The sequence below is a fragment of the Lithobates pipiens genome, unplaced genomic scaffold, assembly GCF_037356315.1.
Source record: "Lithobates pipiens isolate NorthernLeopardFrog02 unplaced genomic scaffold, aLitPip1_a1.2 Scaffold_27, whole genome shotgun sequence".
In the NCBI taxonomy this organism is placed as follows: domain Eukaryota; kingdom Metazoa; phylum Chordata; class Amphibia; order Anura; family Ranidae; genus Lithobates; species Lithobates pipiens.
This window is the reverse complement of record NW_027507788.1, coordinates 13,062,290-13,081,709: the sequence shown is the minus strand read 5'-3', so window position 1 is coordinate 13,081,709 and position 19,420 is coordinate 13,062,290. Positions and strand designations below refer to the sequence as shown.

The 19,420-nt window shown below is 42.9% G+C and overlaps 2 protein-coding genes across 2 annotated transcripts; both read left to right on the top strand.

Moving 5' to 3' along the window:
• The first annotated feature begins 3,931 nt into the window (after window positions 1–3,931).
• Window positions 3,932–5,578, top strand: LOC143933359 (E3 ubiquitin/ISG15 ligase TRIM25-like). Its single transcript, XM_077456226.1, has one exon. It carries the CDS (start codon window positions 3,932–3,934, stop codon window positions 5,576–5,578), a length of 1,647 nt encoding a protein of 548 aa, XP_077312352.1.
• Window positions 5,579–16,639: 11,061 nt separating this feature from the next.
• Window positions 16,640–19,133, top strand: LOC143933538 (E3 ubiquitin-protein ligase TRIM39-like). The gene has a single exon (XM_077456452.1). The coding sequence runs from the start codon at window positions 16,703–16,705 to the stop codon at window positions 18,365–18,367; it is 1,665 nt and encodes a 554-aa protein (XP_077312578.1). The 5' UTR covers window positions 16,640–16,702; the 3' UTR covers window positions 18,368–19,133.
• Window positions 19,134–19,420: the final 287 nt, after the last annotated feature.

Below are 19,420 nucleotides of genomic sequence, written 5' to 3'. Positions count from 1 at the left end.
ACCATAACCGGAAGTGTCCATTCTGACATCTTGCATTTCTAACCAGACTAGTCCCCTAAAACACAGGGTTCGGTGGATTTACATCAAAATATCTGGTATTCCAGGCTGATCATTTTCCCATGGTAGGTAGCATAAGGACATGTAGGAAGAAGAGAAGCCAAATAATGCAGAGAGTGCCACTACAAAGTGTTTATTTAGACCAGTATTGCTTAGATTGGCAGATAGGTACAAATGTCCAATTTTCAAGATGGCGAAATGGGTTACCTCCAGTTCCAGCTTGACATCAGATTGGATCTGGAAGTGCCTATCCACCATCTTGGAAACTGGAAGTTTGGACCCATCTGCCAATGTTAAATAATTTATTTAAACAAGTATTGCTTACATTGGCAGATAGATACAAACTTTCAATTTCCAAGATGGTGGAACTGGCACTTGCGGTTCAGGTCTAACGTCAGACTGGATCCGGAAGTGCCCATTCTACCATCTTGGAAACTGGAAGTGTGTACCTATCTGCCAATGTTAAATTGTTTATTGAGACTATTGCTCACATTGGCAGATAGGTACAAACTTCCATTTTCCAAGATGGCAGAATGAGCACTTCTAGTTCCAGTCTGATGTCAGACCAGAACCAGAAGTGTCCATTCCACCATTTGGTACCAGACTTGCGCCCTAAAACACAGGGTTAGCTGGACTTGCTCAAAATATCTGGTATTACAGGCAGATCACTTTCCCACGGTAGGTAGCATAAGGACATGTAGGAAGAAGAAAAGCCAAATAGAGTAGAAAATGCCTTTAAAAATTGTTTATTTAGACCATTATTGCTTACATTGGCAGATACTGTAGGTACAAAATTCCAATTTCCAAGATGGTGGAATGGGCACCTTCTGTTTCAGCTTGAAGTCAGACTGGATCTGGAAGTGCCCATTCCACCATCTTGGAAGCTGGAAGTTTGTACCTATCTGTCAATGTTAAATCATTTATTTAGACCAGTATTGCTTACAGTATTGCTTACCCACCTAACCCTGCGTATTAGGGGCAAGCCTGGTAGGGTGTTTTGTGCATAGGGGAAGGATCATAATGATGTGTCTCTCTGTGCAGCAGCAGTACGCTCTTGTCTCCACTTCCCCTGGCCTCAGTATTCGGCAGACTCTGACAGCTGATTCCAGCCCTCCCCTGGTCCTCCTCCAGAGCCTTGATTGTCTCTTCCTAAGAGTGAATACATTCTGTTCAGTTAACGTTCCTTTGTTGCTGAATTCTTCAATATACCTGATAAGATAGTAGTACTTTTTTTGTTCACCAGCATACATAACTTCCCTCAGACGGTAGCTCGCCTTCATCAGCTTCCAGTAATGATCAACAGACCCTACAAAATGGTGGATGGCTGAAATGAAATATGGATGATCAAAACCTTAACACGTATTTGCAAATGTGTGCATGCATGTACAATTTATAACTTTCTCTGCCTTAAAGTAGAGCTTTAGGCAAATTTTCTTTTCATTTTGGACAGAGTAGTAAGGGAGTGGTTATTACTCCTGTACGTTTTATTTTTGCCCTCTTTGTCCCAATTGGGAGATTCCCCTTCACTTAATGTCCAATAGACAAAACAGGAAGTGAGAGGAAACCCCTGCAAACTTGGAGAATCTCCTGGGGAATCCCAAGCCACCACAACTAGTGTCCACATTGAAAGATGTCCCCTCTATTACATTCAAGGGAACAATGCAAAATGTGGGATTTTCTTTTACTTTCACTTTTAATGATAATGGCAAACAGGACAAATAGAGAAGGTGAATCTCCCCAAATGGGGACACAGACAGCAATAAAAATGGACAGGGGTTATAATTGGGGGTCGACCGATTATCGCTGCTCACTTTTTTGGAAGAATCTGTATTGGTAACAAACTTACCGATATTACCGATATTGCTTCAAGTGGTTGTACCGGGGTGGTGCCGGTCGGCTTTCTTGTAATAACAACTGATGCAGCTAAGCAGCCACTCGGCCGTTATCACAACCAGTGGGAGGGGACGTTCTCTCCCCTCCCGCCGCCTTCTGCCACTCTGCCCGGGTCTCCAGTCCCAGCGGGAGGCCTGAGCGACTAGCCGGAAGACCAGAACAGGGCCAATTGCTTTGTTCGGGTCTTGGATCTAGTAACCCGGAAGCGATGTCATGACATCACTTCCGGATTACTAGCATCCTAAAGGCTCCAGTTTTAAAAAATAGAAAGTATTCAAAAACGCCGATCTTGGCATTTTGAATACTTTTAAGTGCAGTGTTAAGTCCAGATCCCACCATAAAGATTACTTGTCACCCCCTATTACTGTCACAAGGAATGTTTACATCAATAAAAGTGATAAAAAAATGTTTTTAAAAGGACAGTGTAAAAATAAAAAAAGTAAAATCTACAGAATCTCCACTGTTTAACCACTTCGCCCCCGGCCAATGTACATATACGACCGGGTGGGAGCTCTCTACTTCTGAGTGGACGTTCCTGAACGTCCATCAGAATTAGGGGGATCGCGCGCGCGCGCGTGCCCACGCAGCGGCGTGATCCCGATGCGCCCGTGTCACCCGGACACGGCGCATCTCGGATCGGCAGGAGGGCTCTGTGATTGGCCCTCCTGATCACATGACGGCCATGATGTAAACAAACAGCCAGTTGCCAGGCAATCGGCTCCTCCTCTCCTCACACAGAAGTCATCGCTGAGGAGAGGAGAGCAGATTGCTGCAGCCGGCTGATGATCAGTGAGTATGAGCTGTTTTTTACAGCTTTTTACTCACTGATCACCAGTCTAGTGTAATACACACAACACACCACACAGTGTAAACACAATGTCCCCACATATGTCCCCAAAACACACATGTCCCCAAATAATAAAAACACATGTCCCTAATAATAAAAACACGCCCACCACATATGTCCAACTAAAATCACATGTCCCAACCATTTATCTGTACACATATGTCCGTGATCACCTGCACACATATGTACATGATCATTTGCGTACATATGTCCGTGATCACACAAACCAATTATTATATACTTAACCAAATTTTTTTTTACCAAAGACATGTAGCAGAATACATTTTGGCTTAAATTTATGACAAAATTCGATTTTATTGGATTTCTTTTAAAATAGAAAGAAGAAAATATTGTTTTTTTTTCCAAATTTACACTTTTTTTTCGCTTATATCACAAAAAATAAAAAAAAGGAGTCGTTAATAAATAACACCAAAATAAAGTTCTATTTGTGCAAACAAAATGATAACAATTTAATCTGGGTACAGTGTAGCATGACTGCGCAATTGTCATTGAAATTGCGAGAGCGATGAAAGCTGAAAATTGGGCTGGGAAGGAAGGGGGTGAAAGTGCCCTGTATTGTAGTGGTTAAAAAAAAAATCTAAACTAAACTAAACTAACCTTTAGTCACACTTTAAGCTTATGGATCTCTTCTCTTTCTTCCCTGGAATTTCAAAGGATATCACAAGGCTGAAATTATTTCACCAATGTGCATAGTTCAAAGAATGGACCTCAGTAAAAACATATATCTTCTATTTTCTTTAGATTTGTACTACCCCTTGCCATATTTTATATTGTTAGGACAAGGTTCATTAAAGATAAGATTAAATATAAGATAAGACATGCTAAGAGGCAAGGTCCACCTTATATTTTTTTCTCTTTAGTTTTCCTTAACTAGATTGCTTTAATCTTGTTTTGTCTTCAGCACTGGCAACTACTCAGCCGAGATCTGAGGTAACAAGTTCTACCTGTGCGGACATTTATAGAGATCCCGTCACCCGGATATGTCAACACAACTGCCATTAATGCAATGGTAAGACATCAGACAATCAAAATGACGGGAACAATTTGTGTCCAGAATGCAAAGAAAAGTTTAGGAGGCATCCAAAATTAAAGAAGAATCCAAGATTATCCAACATGGCGGACCAGTTCCATCCCGAGCAACCAAAGGTAGACAATCCTGATAAATTTTGCACCTATTGTGTCAATTCTCCTGTACCTGCTGTTACATTATGTCTACACTGTGAAGCTTATCTTTGTGAAGTTCATAAACGGACACACAACAAGTCACCAGAACACGTCCTCACAGATCCCACCACTTCCCTGGAGGACAGAAAGTGTCCCGTCCACAAAAAGATTGTGGAGTATTATTGCACTGTGGATAATTTTTGTATATGTTTACACTGCTTGACCTCAGATCACAATGGACACAGAGTGAGCACAATGAGCGAATTTTTGCAGCAAAAGACCGACAATATGAAACCAATTTTGAAGAAACTGTCCTCAAAGGTGGAAAAAACAGAAGCAACGCTTCAGAGTCTGCAGGGTCAAGAGAGAAAGGTACAAGAAACAGCATCTGGTATAACAGAGAAAGTGAGTGCCATACTGATGGACGTCAAGAGACGACTGGAGGATCTAGAGAAGAGAGTGATGATTGAGATCTCCTGGTGGGAACAACAAATCTTATCCCCAGTCTCCAACCATATCCAACAACTCGAAAATAAAAAGACTCAACTGCTTAAAAAGATTCTTCAAATTGAGACGCTGGATAAAAATACCATCCTGACATTTGCCTTAGAGCCACCAGATGTTTTCTTGGATATCTCAGATGATGATAATGATTTGATAAGCGGGGCAAGTGGCAAAACCATCTACGATGTAGGTGATCTGAAACTGGATGAGATCTTCGAGACTTTGTATTCAGGACTATCTAATATTGTAACCGGTGCTGAGAAAAAAGTCAGTTTGAAGGATATTCCAAAACCATTACCCTCTGCAGCCCATGATAATATAAGCCTTAGAAATGGAAATGCTACTAGTGAGTCAAATATTGTGCTGGAAGTTGGGAGAAACAAAAATGTTCCATTCTCGGCAGCCTACAACAATGCAAACTTAGAAAATAGCAATGTTTCCAATGAGGCAAAGGTTCTTGAGTATGGAAAGTCTACCCAAGCTGAGACAACCACAGCTAAAACTCAAGATGTTACATTCATTTCTGGTAATCAGAAGACTACCTTAGAAGTTTTACTGGATGTCAACACGGCCAGTAACTATTTGCTTATCTCAGATGACCTGAAAACTGTCTCCAGGTCAGAGGTTTATCTAGGCCGACCAGAAACCCCGGAGAGATTTCAAAGTCCCCAGGTATTAAGCACCAGAGGAATTTCCTCCGGAAAGCATGCACTGGAGATGGAGGTCAGTAACATAGAGGAACGTAGCGGTGATTCTCTGTTTATAGGGATGGGTTACGCCAGTATCGATCGAAGAGGATCCCAGGCTTTGACTGGAGACAATAACAATACCTGGGGAATATGGATTAATGATATTCATCACTCAGTCATTAAAAACAATAAAATCAAATGGTTATCAAGCCCGTTTTCAAAGAGAAAAAAAATTTACTTGGATTATGAGGCTGGGCGGTTGTCCTTTTATGATCTCTGTGATCCCATAGGGCACTTGCACACCTTCACCACCGCCTTTACTCAGCCCCTCCATCTTTTAATCAGTATACAAGGTAGTTGTTGGGTGAAAATCTTAACGTGCATTGAAGAAGGTAGAACATAGTTGTTTTCTATTTTATTTATTTTTTTAAAGCAGAATGACTTTGAAGTGGGAAATAAGGTAGAGCTTTTATTTGTAGCTATAAAACGGGTTCAATGAGTACAGCAGCTATTTGTGTACAAAAAGGAAATAGAAAATGAAGCAGGCATAGTAGTCTCTTTTATTATTGATATACCCTGATTCCCTGAAAATAAGACCTAGTTTGATTGTCAATATAAGCCCTACCCCCCCCAAATAAGCCCTACCCTGTTTCCCCCGAAAATAAGCCCTACAAGGACTTTAACTAGGGCTTATTTGGTGGGTAGGGCTTATATTGCAGCCATCACCGACAATCACGCTAGGTCTTATTTTCAGGGAAACAGGGTAGTAGCTATGGATCTATTCCACTCCTTCATCTAAGGAGACTTACCTCCTGTTTCCCCCGCACTCAGAAAAGAGACAAGATGTTGGTCATGTGACTACTGAATGAAATCAATGAATATGGTATATAATGTATTTGGAATAATAATACTGGTTACTAGAGTTGGAGAAACTATATTATGCTATGATATTTTACAGTCGACTTCACAAATACTTAAACCTCCTTAATGCCCACATATTACACCCCCTTCCCTTTCAGGCCATTTATTAGTTTTCATAATAGTTTGACTGACCACTACTTGGTCATGCAGCATTGTACCCAGATTAATAATTTTTGACAGACAGGGCTTTATTTTGGTGGTATTTAATATCTTTTTTTTTATATAATTAAAATCTAATTATTATGTCTTATCTTTATGAAGAAATAAATAAACATTTAAAGAAAACCTGTTTAGCTGATTTTCGGTTATAAATATATCAAATAAAAACTTTTTATTCATAAATTTAGGCCAAAAATGTGTTCTGCTATATTTCTTTTGTAAATAAATAAATACATTAGTTTATAAATAATTTGTCTGTATGAAATTAATCAATCCTAAGGCTCTCACTGCCTATTACATTTTTTTGAGGTCTTGAATTTTCAAAGGCCAGTACAAATACCCTTTTTTGTGAAGTAGACACCGCAATGTATTTAGCAAAAGGCATATTGAGTATTTTGAAGATGTCATTTTTTGCCACAATTTTATGGGAAAATTAAGTATGTAAATGGTGTTTTATTTGTTTTACAAAGTTATTATTTTAATGAGATATTGCTCACACACAGCATGGGCCTACTTAAAATTGCACCCCAAATCATATTCTGCTACTTTTTCTGAGTATGGGAATACCATATGTTGGGGGGCTCAAAATTCAATGAGCACCTCCAGGTTATTAAAGGGGGATTTAATAAGGCATCTGATCACATTGTTTAGGTCCTATAGTGCCAGGGCAGCCCTTGTAGAACCATAACTCCTAACTTTAGAGCTTAAGAAGGAAAGACAGGCAGATTTGGGAATATGCTGTTCACACAACATGCAATGCGATATCTTTTTTTGAATTTTTGCCAATAAATACACTTTAAGGGGTGAACTTGCACTCGCACAGTGCAGACAGCAGCTTGGTCATGATAGGGGAGATGGCGCTGTTCAAATAAAGATAGTGAAAATTTTTTGTGTATATTTAAAAATGTATAAAGTGCAAATGCTAGCAGCTATATTGAAAAGTGAACTAGAGCATATACCGAAAGCTATGGCACAAGCTTTTGAAAATATTTAAATAAAAAACAAATACTTAGAATAAAGTGTTACCACAAAATTAAAGTGCAAACCATATATATATATATATATATATATATATATATATATATATATATATACATACACATATATATATATATATATATATATATATATGCAATGTATATAGGCGACAAATTGTATAAAGTGACGAGTGCTGGTATCTACCAAAAACAATCCTAATTCATATACGTAAGCAATAAATAAATGTTTAAAAAATATTAAATAGATGTCCAAAACAATATAAAAATAAAAAATAAAAAATAAAAAATAATATATATATATATATATATATATATATATATATATATATATATATATATATATATATATATATATATATATATATGAGTGAAAAAAGGGTATAAAAAAATAGTAAAAATAGAAATATGATTAAAAATATATAAAGTCCTCCAGAAATCAATGACAGCAATCTGTGAATGGTGATTCGTGTGACAGCAAAATAAAAGGTGACTTCTTCAGTGCTCCCCTCCTCCAAGTGCGTCCCCCCTTATGGCTGCACTCACCAGAGCGCTTTACCCCTGCAGGGAGGAACAGGAGGAATTAGTGAGAAGACATTGGTGGAACTGGCAGCAGAGGAGTGAGAGGAACATTCCGTTTAAAAGGGTTATTGCGTTTCGGACCTGAGGGATCCCCTGCCTATACCCTTTTTAATGGCCAATACCTTGCATATAAGCCTTCAAAAATGGTTCTTTTGGTTTTTCATGTTCGGTGCCCATAGACTTCAGTGGAGTTTGTGGCTAAGGCCTGAACTTTTCCCCTGTTCGAGAGTTCTGCTGTGAACTGAACACGGGTGTGTTCGGCCCATCTTTTGCTCTCAGAACTAACTGGAATTCACCAGAGTGGTAAAGATGGGATTTGCTGTGTGTCAGTACCAGGGCGTGGTTCTCTCCAGATTGGCCTTCAAGGTGAGCAAGCTGGGGTCCAGTAGCAGATATAGCAGGGGATCAAGCATAAGCATAGTCAGTAAACAAGCTAAAGACAAGTAACAAGTGGTTGCAGGTTGGAGTCAAGCAAGAGACTAGTTGAGGAACAAGCCAAAGGTAGGTAACAAATGGAAGTCGAGAAAGGGACAGCTGAAGGTACACAAAGTAGCAAGATATCAGTTGGAGAAAGTATAATATTCAGGCAAACAGGAAGTGCAAAGTCATGGCTTAAGTAAGAAGTTTGTAAGAGAAGCAAGGAGTTCAAGGTTCACCAGAAACGACATGCAGAGCAAGATTATCTAAATCAGTGGTTCTCAACCGGGCTACCCTAGGGTTCTGCGAGAGGTCCCCGGGGGTTCTGCAGCGATCTGACTGTCAGTCAGGCAGCTGACAGGAGGATCAGACAGACACAAGCAGAGATAGGCAGGGAAGCGGCTGGCATCCTATTGGATGGATCGTGCTGTTCCCTGCAGGCCCCTCCTCCCCTCTTGTCCTTTCTGAGTAAGTGACATCATCTGCGGTGGACAGGATAGGAGGAGGAGGAGGGGCCGAGGGGGAACAGCGCGCCACTGGAGGAGAAATGAAATGTGCTCTGAAGCCAGAAGAAGACAGCCAGCAGTACTGTGCCCAGCTGTGTCCCCCCCCCACAATGTGCCCATTAGTCTGCCCCATGTAATGCCCCATGTCATATCCTCCACCCCATGTAATGTGCCCTGTCCCATGTCCCATGTAATGTCCTCTGTCATGTGCCCTGTCCCATATAATGTGCCCTACCCCACGTAATGTGCCCTGTCCCATGTAATGTGCTCTGCCCCATGTAATGTGCCCTGTCCCATGTAATGTGCCCTGCCCCACGTAATGTGCCCTGTCCCATGTAATGTGCCCTGTCCCATGTAATGTGCTCTGCCCCATGTAATGTGCCCTGTCCCATGTAATGTGCTCTGCCCCATGTAATGTGCCCTGTGCCATGTAATGTGCCCTGTCTCAGGTAATGTGCCCTGTGCCATGTAATGTCCCATGTAATGTGCCCTGTCCCATGTAGTGTCCCATGTAATGTGCCCTGCCCCATGTAATGTGCCCTGCCCCATGTAATGTGCTCTGCCCCATGTAATGTGCCCTGCCCCATGTAATGTGCCCCGTCATGTGCTCTGCCCCATGTAATGTGTCCTGTCCAATGTAATGTGCTCTTCCCCATGTAATGTGCTCCCCCCCTTGTAATGTGCCCTGTCATGTGCTCTGCCCCATGCAATGTGCCCTGTGCCATATAATGTGCCCTGTCCAATGTAATGTGCCCTGTCCAATGTAATGTGCTCTGCCCCATGTAATGTGCTCTGCACCATTTAATGCGCCCTGTCCCATGTAATGTGCCCTGTCCCATGTAATGTGCTCTGTTCCATGTAATGTGCCCTGTCACGTTCCCTGCCCCATGTAATGTGCTCTGCCCCATGTAATGTTCCCTGTCCCATGTAATGTGCTCTGCCCCATGTAATGTGCCCTGCCCCATGTAATGTCCCCTGTCATGTGCCCTACCCCATGTAATGTGCTCTGTCATTTGCTCTGCCCCATGTAATGTTCCCTGTCCCATGTAAGGTTCTCTGTCATGTCTCCTGTCCCATGTAACATGCTCTGCCCCATGTAATGTCCCCTGTCATGTCTCCTGTCCCCTGTCATGTCCTGATGAATGATGCTGCACAGATAGAAAACTGGGTATAGTTTAAAGCATACCTTTGTTACATTGCACTCGGCTTTAATGTAAAGGACCAACGGAGTAAAGACTTTAGACTTGCATTATATATATATATTACATTTTAAAGCACTTTTTTTCCACTTAACTTTATTGTTCTCACAAGGGGAGTGACATGGATGGTCACAGAAATTGTGAATATGAACTGTAAAAAATATGTTATGTACATTGAAGTGTTCGCTATACAAAGACAGGATAGGGGCTCTTTCATTTGTAATGCATAATAAGCGACGTTCATTTAGAATAGGGATGTTCCAAATCCCGCTGACAGCAGATGAGTCACTGGTTGTTAGGGATGTGGCGGGTGCCGGCTCCTTAACAACCAGCTTCAAATTTCATATATTCCTTAAATTTTGCATGCCCAGACCATTACTTCTTTACCGCGTGCATTTATTTCTTTATTTCATTTAGTGAATTGACTTTAATGCTGTTTTACGCTGTATTTAGGGAGTACTTTTTCTTTTTGAAGTAAATATGGCATAAAGGGATAGTGGATTGAAATTTTCAGCATCGCATGTGATATCTGGGAAAAATGTGTCATTGGACCCAAATATCACATGCAATAGGCTTTGGTGAATTGTGCCCACTATGAGGGGATTAACAAAGAGTGGTACAAGCTTAATGCTTGCTCTACATTTCTAAACTTAGGGGCAAAAGCAATGACGGGACAAGGTCATCTGGAGCCTAGGCCAAATTCCCCCCCCCCCACCCCCCATAAGATGTATAAGCATGTGTCAGAAAAAAATTCCCTTCCCCCTCCAAAAAAAATCAAGCACTCATCTACAGGCTTAACCCCTAAGCATAATTTCCCCCTCCTCTGAATACAAATCCACCCCCCACTGAAATCTCTTTCCCAGTCCTTGCCCCACCCCCTGGCTTAAAACCTGTCATTCCCCATATGCCCCCAGCACAAATCCCCACCTTAAATCATCTCATTCCCTATATGCCCCCAGCACAAATCCACACCCTCCTCAAAAAATTCCCCCCCAGTACAAATCTCCTAGCCCTCAAAATTCCCCTCGGAGCACAAATACTCTCTCTACTCTGGAATCCCCCACCCCAGCACAAAGTCTCCCAAAATTTTCCCTCCTAGCACAAATCGCCCCCCCTCCCAAAAAAAATCTCCTCCTAGCACAAATCCCCTTTCCCAAATATATTACCTTTTTTAAGCATAACCAACCCCCCCCCCCAAACTCCCCCTCTTCATACAAATCGTCTTCTCCATTCCCCCTTCCAAATCAAATGCCCTAAAATCACCACTCCTAGCACACCTCCCCAAATTTCCCCTCCTAGAACAATTCTTATTACCTTTCATCCCCCAAATTCCCCATCCCAACACAAATTCTCTCCCCCCAATCTTATTATGGTGCTCCTCTACCCTCACATGATATCACAGTACCAAGAGCAGCTGCTCAACTGCTCCTTTTTCTATGCTCTTTGACAGACATGGCACGGAATAGTTCAGCTGGAGTTGCATGCTCTGAATTCTTCTATGGCAGTTTTTTTTTTGCAGAGACTGAACTACAGTATCTCAAAAAAGTGAGTACACCCCTCACATTTTTGTAAATATTTTATTATACCTTTTCATGTGACAACACTGAAGAAATTACACTTTGTTACAATGTAAAGTAGTGAGTGTACAGCTTGTATAACAGTGTAAATTTACTGTCAACTCAACACACAGCCATTAATGTCTAAACCACTGGCAACAAAAGTGAGTACACCCCTAAGTGAAAATGTCCAAATTGGGGCCAAAGTGTCAATATTTTGTGTGGCCACCATTATTTTCCAGCACTGCCTTAATCCTCTTGGGCATGGAGGTCACCAGAGCTTCACAGGTTGCCACTGGAATCCTCTTCCCCTCCTCCATGATGACATCACAGAGCTGGTGGATGTTGGAGACCTTGCGCTCCTCCACCTTCCATTTGAGGATGTCCCACAGATGCTCAATAGGGTTTAGGTCTGGAGACATGGTTGGCCAGTCCATCACCTTTACCCTCAACTTCTTTAGCAAGGCAGTGGTCTTCTTGGAGGTGTGGTTGGGGTCATTATCATGTTGGAATACTGCCCTGTGGCCCAGTCTCCGAAGAGAGGGGGATCATGCTCTACTTCAGTATGTCACAGTACATGTTGGCATTCATGGTTCCCTCAATGATCTGTAGCCCCCCAGTGCCGGCAGCACTCATGCAGTCCCAGACCATGACACTCCCACCACCATGCTTCACTGTAGGCAAGACACACTTGTCTTTGTACTCCTCACCTGGTTGCCCCCACACACGCTTCACACCATCTGACACCAAATAAGTTTATCTTGGTCTCATCAGATCACAGGACATGGTTCCAGTAATCCATGTCCTTAGTCTGCTTGTCTTCAGTAAACTGTTCAGTAAGGCTTTCTTGTGCATCATCTTTAGAAGACGCTTCCTTCTGGGATGACAGCCATGCAGACCAATTTAATGTAATGTGGTCTGAGCACTGACAGGCTGACCCCCCACCCCTTCAACCTCTGCAGCAATGCTGGCAGCACTCATACGTCTATTTCCCAAAGACCACCCCTGGATATGACGCTGATCACGCGCACTCAACTTCTTTGGTGGACCATGGCGAGGCCTGTTCTGAGTGGAACCTGTCCTGTTATACCGCTGTATGGTCTTGGCAATGGCCACCGTGCTGCAGCTCAGTTTCAGGGTCTTGGCAATCTTCTTATAGCCTAGGCCATCTTTATGTAGAGCAACAATTCTTTTTTTCAGATCCTCAGAGAGTTCTTTGCCATGAGGTGCCATGTTGAACTTCCAGTGGCCAGTATGAGAGAGTGAGAGCGATAACACCAAATTTAACACACCTGCTCCCCATTCACACCTGAGACCTTGTAACACTAACAAGTTACATGACACCGGGGGAGGGAAAATGGCTAATTGGGCCCCAATTGGACATTTTCACTTAGGGGTGTACTCACTTTTGTTGCCAGCGGTTTAGACATTAATGGCTGTGTGTTGAGTTATTTTGAGGGGACGGCAAATTTACACTGTTATACAAGCTGTACACTCACTACTTTACATTGTAGACAAGTGTCATTTCTTCAGTGTTGTCACATGAAAAGATAGAAGAAAATATGAGGGGTGTACTCACTTTTGTGAGATACTGTATCTTCTCAGATTTTTTTCAAATTGCTGGAAACTCAGATTTCAAATCTGTTCCTGGATTCCACAGATTATATTGATGCTATAGCTGTCACAAGGAGACCTTGATTTCATCTTATCTGGCACTTGTGGTGTCTTGTGACTGTGTGCTGGGTCTCTGGAATATAGAAGCCAATAGTATTACCACTGCCAAGACAAGGTCACCTAGAGCCCAGGGAGAACATGCCAAACTGCCCCCCCCCCCAGAACTGTAAAAATGCAGAACGGGTAGACGGCAGGAGGCAAAGCCGTCATGATTGACTGTGGATATACATGGAGGGATAGTATTTTATTTTAATTTTTTTTTAATAAAGGACTTATCAAAAACAGTTTCTTGTGGTTATTACTTTTTGACACTTTTTTCGGTGAATGTGTAGGGGTACGATGTATCCGATACCCATTCACATGGGGGGGCGGGATCTGGGGGCTCGCTTGTCCCCTCCCCCCTTTCCTGACCTGCCAGGCTGCATGCTCAAATAAGGGTCTGGTATAGATTTTTGGGAGGACCTTATGCCATTTTTTTTTTTTTACATTTTGCCATGGGGTTCCACTGAAAATCCACTGGGGGGGGGACGGGACCCTACGCAGTTTTTTTTAAACATTTGTATATTGCCAGGAAATGCCAACATTCTTTTCTTTACATTCATCTGTCAGTGGGGAAGCTCGCTGACAGATGACGACTCATGTTAAGGACGGCTGGCTTCCCGGTGTTCTGTCAGATAGTGTCCTGCCATCATACGGGGCAGAAGAAGCTTCGGAAAATCTCCAAAGCTGAACGGCGCCTGCTCCGTGAGTGGAGGTGGTAGCCCCACTATCCAAGCGGACATAGGGTTGTGAAAATTATATGTCCGGGGGGGGGGGGGGGGAGTGTGGGCGTCTACCCAGAAAGATGAAAGTCCTGCCCAGCCGGCATTTTACAATAGGTTGGTAAAAAAAAATTTATTTAATAATTTATAAAAAATAAAAAATAAAACAAAAAGGGAGAGGAAAAAAATGAAAAGAAAAAAAGGAAGGGGGGGGGGGTGGACATAGATGCGGAGCGGCGGATCACCAAGTTACTTCCCATACAATTCACATAAACCTGGGTTTGTCTAAATTCCAACCAACTCCTCCAAATACTAACTCATTTTATTTCTGAGTTGCTTTGCATATGTATTACCTCTTCCATTAACCTAATTTTATCTACTTCCCTAAACCAATCCTTTATCATCGGGACTGTGCTTGACTTCCATTGTTTCGGGATTAATGCCTTTGCTGCATTCAGCAGAAATGGAATAATTGTTGCTCTGTATCTCTTCCTTGGCATTCCCTCTGTATCTCTTCCTTGGCATTGCCAGGGATCAAGTCCAATTTCATTCCCGCTCAGGCATGTACTGGCCATCGGGACTATCGGGAGTTTCCCGGTGGGCCGATGGCTCAGTGGGCCACTCTGATGTAAGGGGGCTGGTGATGGGACACTCTGATGTAAGGGAGCTGGTGATGGGACACTCTGATGTAAGGGGGCTGGTGATGGGACACTCTGATGTAAGGGGGCTGGTGATGGGACACTCTGATGTAAGGGGGCTGGTGATGGGACACTCTGATGTAAGGGGGCTGGTGATGGGACACTCTGATGTAAGGGGGCTGCTGATGGGACATTCTGATGTAAGGGGGCTGCTGATGGGACACTATGTTGTAAGGGGGCTGGTGATGGGACACTCTGATGTAAGGGGGCTGCTGATGGGACACTCTGATGTAAAGGGGCTGCTGATGGGACACTCTGATGTAAGGGAACTGCTAATGGACACTCTGATGTAAGGGGGCTGGTGATGGGACACTCTGTTGTAAGGGGGCTGGTGATGGGACACTCTGATGTAAGGGAGCTGGTGATGGGACACTCTGATGTAAGGGAGCTGATGATGGGACTCTCTGATGTAAGGGAGCTGGTGATGGGACTCTCTGATGTAAGGGGGCTGCTGATGGGACACTCTGATGTAAGGGAGCTGGTGATGGGACACTCTGATGCAAGGGAGCTGGTGATGGGACACTCTGATGTAAGGGAGCTGGTGATGGGACACTCTGATTTAAGGGAGCTGGTGATGGGACACTCTGATCTAAGGGAGCTGGTGATGGGACACTCTGATGCAAGGGGGCTGGTGATGGGACACTCTGATGTAAGGGGGCTGCTGATGGGACACTCTGATGTAAGGGAGCTGGTGATGGGACACTCTGATGTAAGGGGGCTGCTGATGGGACACTCTGATGTAAGGGGCTGCTGATGGGACACTCTGATGAATACCGTATTTATCGGCATATAACACGCACTTTTTTCCCCTTAAAAGCAGGGGAAAATCGTGGGTGTGTGTTATACGCCAATCCCCCAAAATTCCGAGCCTCTGGGTGGCTTTCAGCCACCTTCGGCTCTTCAAGGCGACTTTCGGCCGCCTTCGGCCATTATCGGCGGCTTTCGGCCATCTTCGGCCGTTCTCTGCAACTTTCGGCCGCCTTCGGCCGTTCTCGGTAGCTTTCGCCCGCCTTCGGCTCTTCTCGGTGGCCGAAAGCTGCAGAGAATGGGTGAAAGCTGGCGAGAAGAACCGAAGGCGCTGGAGGCCCGCCGAGAACTATCGCACACCACTGAGATACACATCTGGCTCTGTATCTCGGCGGCGGCATTTAAAAAAAATAAAAAAACAAATAGCAAAATAAATAGACAAGGCTGCAATGGTGGACAAGGCTGCATAAGACTGCAATGGTGGACAAGGCTGCATAAGGCTGCAATGGTGGACAAGGCTGCAATGGTGGACAAGGCTGCATAAGGCTGCAATGGTGGACAAGGCTGCATAAGGCTGCAATGGTGGACAAGGCTGCAATGGTGGACAAGGCTGCATAAGACTGCAATGGTGGACAAGGCTGCAATGGTGGACAAGGCTGCAGATGACACTGATGGGCATATAAATGTAAGTTTTTTTTTCCCCTTAAACTTCCCTCCTAAAAGTTTTTTCCTTAAAATTCCCTCCTAAACTTGGGGTGCGTGTTATACGCCAATAAATACGGTAAGTGGGTGCTGATGGGACACTCAAAATGTAAGTGGGCCAGTCTGGATGAAGTCCAGGGCCAAATTTCTGTCCCAGTCCAGCCCTGTTCCCGCTAAACTTCTTTATCCACTCAAGTACTTCCCTCCAATAAGGTTGTATCAGGGGACATTGCCACCATATGTGTGCATGCGTTCCGATCTCCCCACAATCCCTCCAACACAGAGGGGACAAGTCTGGACTGATAATAGGTTGGTAAATATGTAATCTTTAGGGATTTCAGCTCAACTTCCTCTTAACTATCTAACTCTCTTACATGGAATTTTGCAGGGTATCACACAAGACTGCAATAAAGCTGATAATTGCACCGTTAACAGAATGCACCTCAATAAACTCTATCTTCTCTGTTTTTTGTGCTATCCTTTTCCGCGTGTGATATTGTTGGGACAAGGTTCACCAAAGTAATAAAATTCACTGCAAGACAAGAACCATCAACTGTCTTTATATCTTCTTCCCTAACGGCATTGCTTCATTCTTGCTCTGTCTTCAGCGATGGCAACTCCAGAACTCAGATCCCAGGTGACATGTTTTGTTTGTACGAAGATTTTTACAGAACCCGTCATACTGACATGCGGACACAATTTCTGCCATGACTGCATCAGTAAGATATTTGACAATCAACGCAACAGAGAGTATTTCTGTCCAAGATGCAAGCAGAAGTTTGGGAAACGTCCGGAATTGCAGAAGAATTCGGTATTAGCCAGCATCGCCGCATTGTTCGATTCTGAGGAACCGGAGGAACGCAAACCTGTACATTTTTGCAGTAACTGTGTCCACGCTCCTGTACCTGCTGTGGCATTGTGTCTGCACTGCGAAGCTTTTCTCTGTGATCTTCACAAAGAGGCACACAACAAGGGACCGGAACACGTCCTCACCGATCCCACCACTTCCCTGGAGGACAGAAAGTGTCCCATCCACAAGAAGATCCTGGAGTATTACTGCATTGAGGATGATACGCGTATATGTTTACAGTGCCTTCTCTCCGACCACAATGGACATAAAATGAGACCAATAAATGACTCTTTGCATCAGGATGCCGAAAATGTGAATCCAAATCTGGAAAAACTGTCCTCCAAGAAAGAAGAAGCCGAAGCGATGCTCCAGATTCTTCGGAACCACAAGAAGACCATTGATAAAACAGCAAAAGATGCAACCGAGAGAGTAGCTGGCTTAATGAAAGACATCAGGAGACAACAAGAGGATCTAGAGAAGAGAATACTGGCTGATATCTCCAGGCAACAGCAGCAGATCTCGCAATCGGTCTCCGATCATATGGAGCAATTAACTGAACTGCATAAGAAGATCATTCAAGCCGAAGAGCTGAGTAAAAAGACTTACTCGATATCTGCCCTACAGGCTCCAGATGTTTCATTTGAAGTGTTAGATGATGAGACGAGCTTGCACAGGGATATAGTGAGCAAACTGATCGACGATGTAGGTGGCCTGAAGGAGGAGGTGGTCTTAGAGACCTTGTATTCAGGGCTATCTAATATTGTGAAGGGCGATAAGAGTCCAAACATTGGAAATAAAAATTCAACTAATGAGTCACAGATAGAAGTTTTGCCACCAACATCACCCTCCCCCGAGAAAATCCCAGCTAAAATTCCAACGAGTCCCAAACCAATCCCACAAGTTAGAAACAAGCGCAACGCCACAGAAATGTTACTGGATGCCAACAAAGCTAGTAAAAATTTAATTATCTCATATGACCAGAAAACCGTCTCCAGGTCAGACAAGTATCAAAGTCGACCAGAAACTTTGGAGAGATTTCTGAGTTCTCATGTTTTAAGCACCAACGGGTTTTCCTCTGGAAAGCATGAAGTAGAGATGGAGATCAGTAAGAAAACGGAGGACTCTCTGTTTATCGGGATGTGTTACCCTGGTATAGATAGAAGGGGGTCCCAGTCACTGACTGAAGATATTTGGGGAATACAGTTTGGGCTTTTTTGCTACGAGGAAGTGAATGAAATAAAATGGGTACGGAAATTATCTTCTCATGGAATCAAAATTAAATTGGATTATGAAGCCGGACGATTGTCCTTCTACGATTTGTGTGACCCCAACAAACTCCTACACACCTTTTCTGCCGAATTCACGCAGCCCCTCCATCTTATGATCACTGTACAAGGCAACGCTCGGGTTAAAATTTTAAAGTAGATCTATTATTAAAATTCTTGTGTAAAAGAGCTTTCCTTGCCATGTGTAAAAATAAAAATACATCTCCTGAACTCACCCCCCCCCCATGAGACCTACCACCTAGGCATGGTCTACCAGCAGCTTTATGGGTGCCTCCGTGAGCTTACACAATTACAAAGAGTTCAAAGAGTTCCAATCATTAACAAAGGCTGGTAAAATGATTTAGATTATGCTTCTTTCTTTAAATTGTGTATATAATGTAAAAATGTAGGGATTATAGTTCCCTTTTTGTTTAGAATTATAAAGTAAGAGATTAGAAATTTGCATCGTTGAAGCTCCTCTGTGGGATATTATCAAAAGGTCCAAATTGTCTAAAATAGAACTGACCATGGCATGGGTATAAAGAGCATTGGAGTTGATTTACTAAAACTGGAAAGTGCAAAATCTGGTGCCGCTGTACATGAGAGCCAATCAGCGTCTAACTTCCGCTTGTTCAATTAAAGGGGTTGTAAAGGTTTGTTTTTTATTTTCTACCTAGGTTCCTCTAAGCTAGTGCATTGTTGGTTCACTTACCTTTTCCTTCGATTTCCCTTCTAAATGTTTTTTTTCTTTGTCTGAATATCTCACTTCCTGTTTCTCCTCAGTAAACTTCTCACCATCATCCGAGTGGTGGTTAGTCAGCCAGGACAGATTACTGAACAGCTTACTGAGGAGGAACAGGAAGTTAGAAATTCAAACAAAGAAAAAAAAGAAAAAAAAACATTTATAAGGGAAATCGAAGGAAAAGATAAGTGAACCAACAATGCACTAGCTTAAAGGAACCTATTTAGAAAATAAAAAACAAACCTTTACAACCCCTTTAAGCTTTGACAATAAAACCTGGAAGCTGATTGGCTACCATGCACAGCTGCATCAGATTTTGGACGCAGTTTAAGTAAAGCAACCCCATTGTTTCCATACATACATTGAACAAATACATTTTAAATACTACTACTACTACTAATAATAATAATAATTATGGTACTACTACTACTACTAATAATAATAATGGTACTACTACTACTAATAATAATA

Bases quoted from the DNA above. Each gene is read 5' to 3' on its own strand.
- LOC143933538 (XM_077456452.1), top strand. From the start codon at position 16,703: ATGGCAACTCCAGAACTCAGATCCCAGGTGACATGTTTTGTTTGTACG.
- LOC143933359 (XM_077456226.1), top strand. From the start codon at position 3,932: ATGGCGGACCAGTTCCATCCCGAGCAACCAAAGGTAGACAATCCTGAT.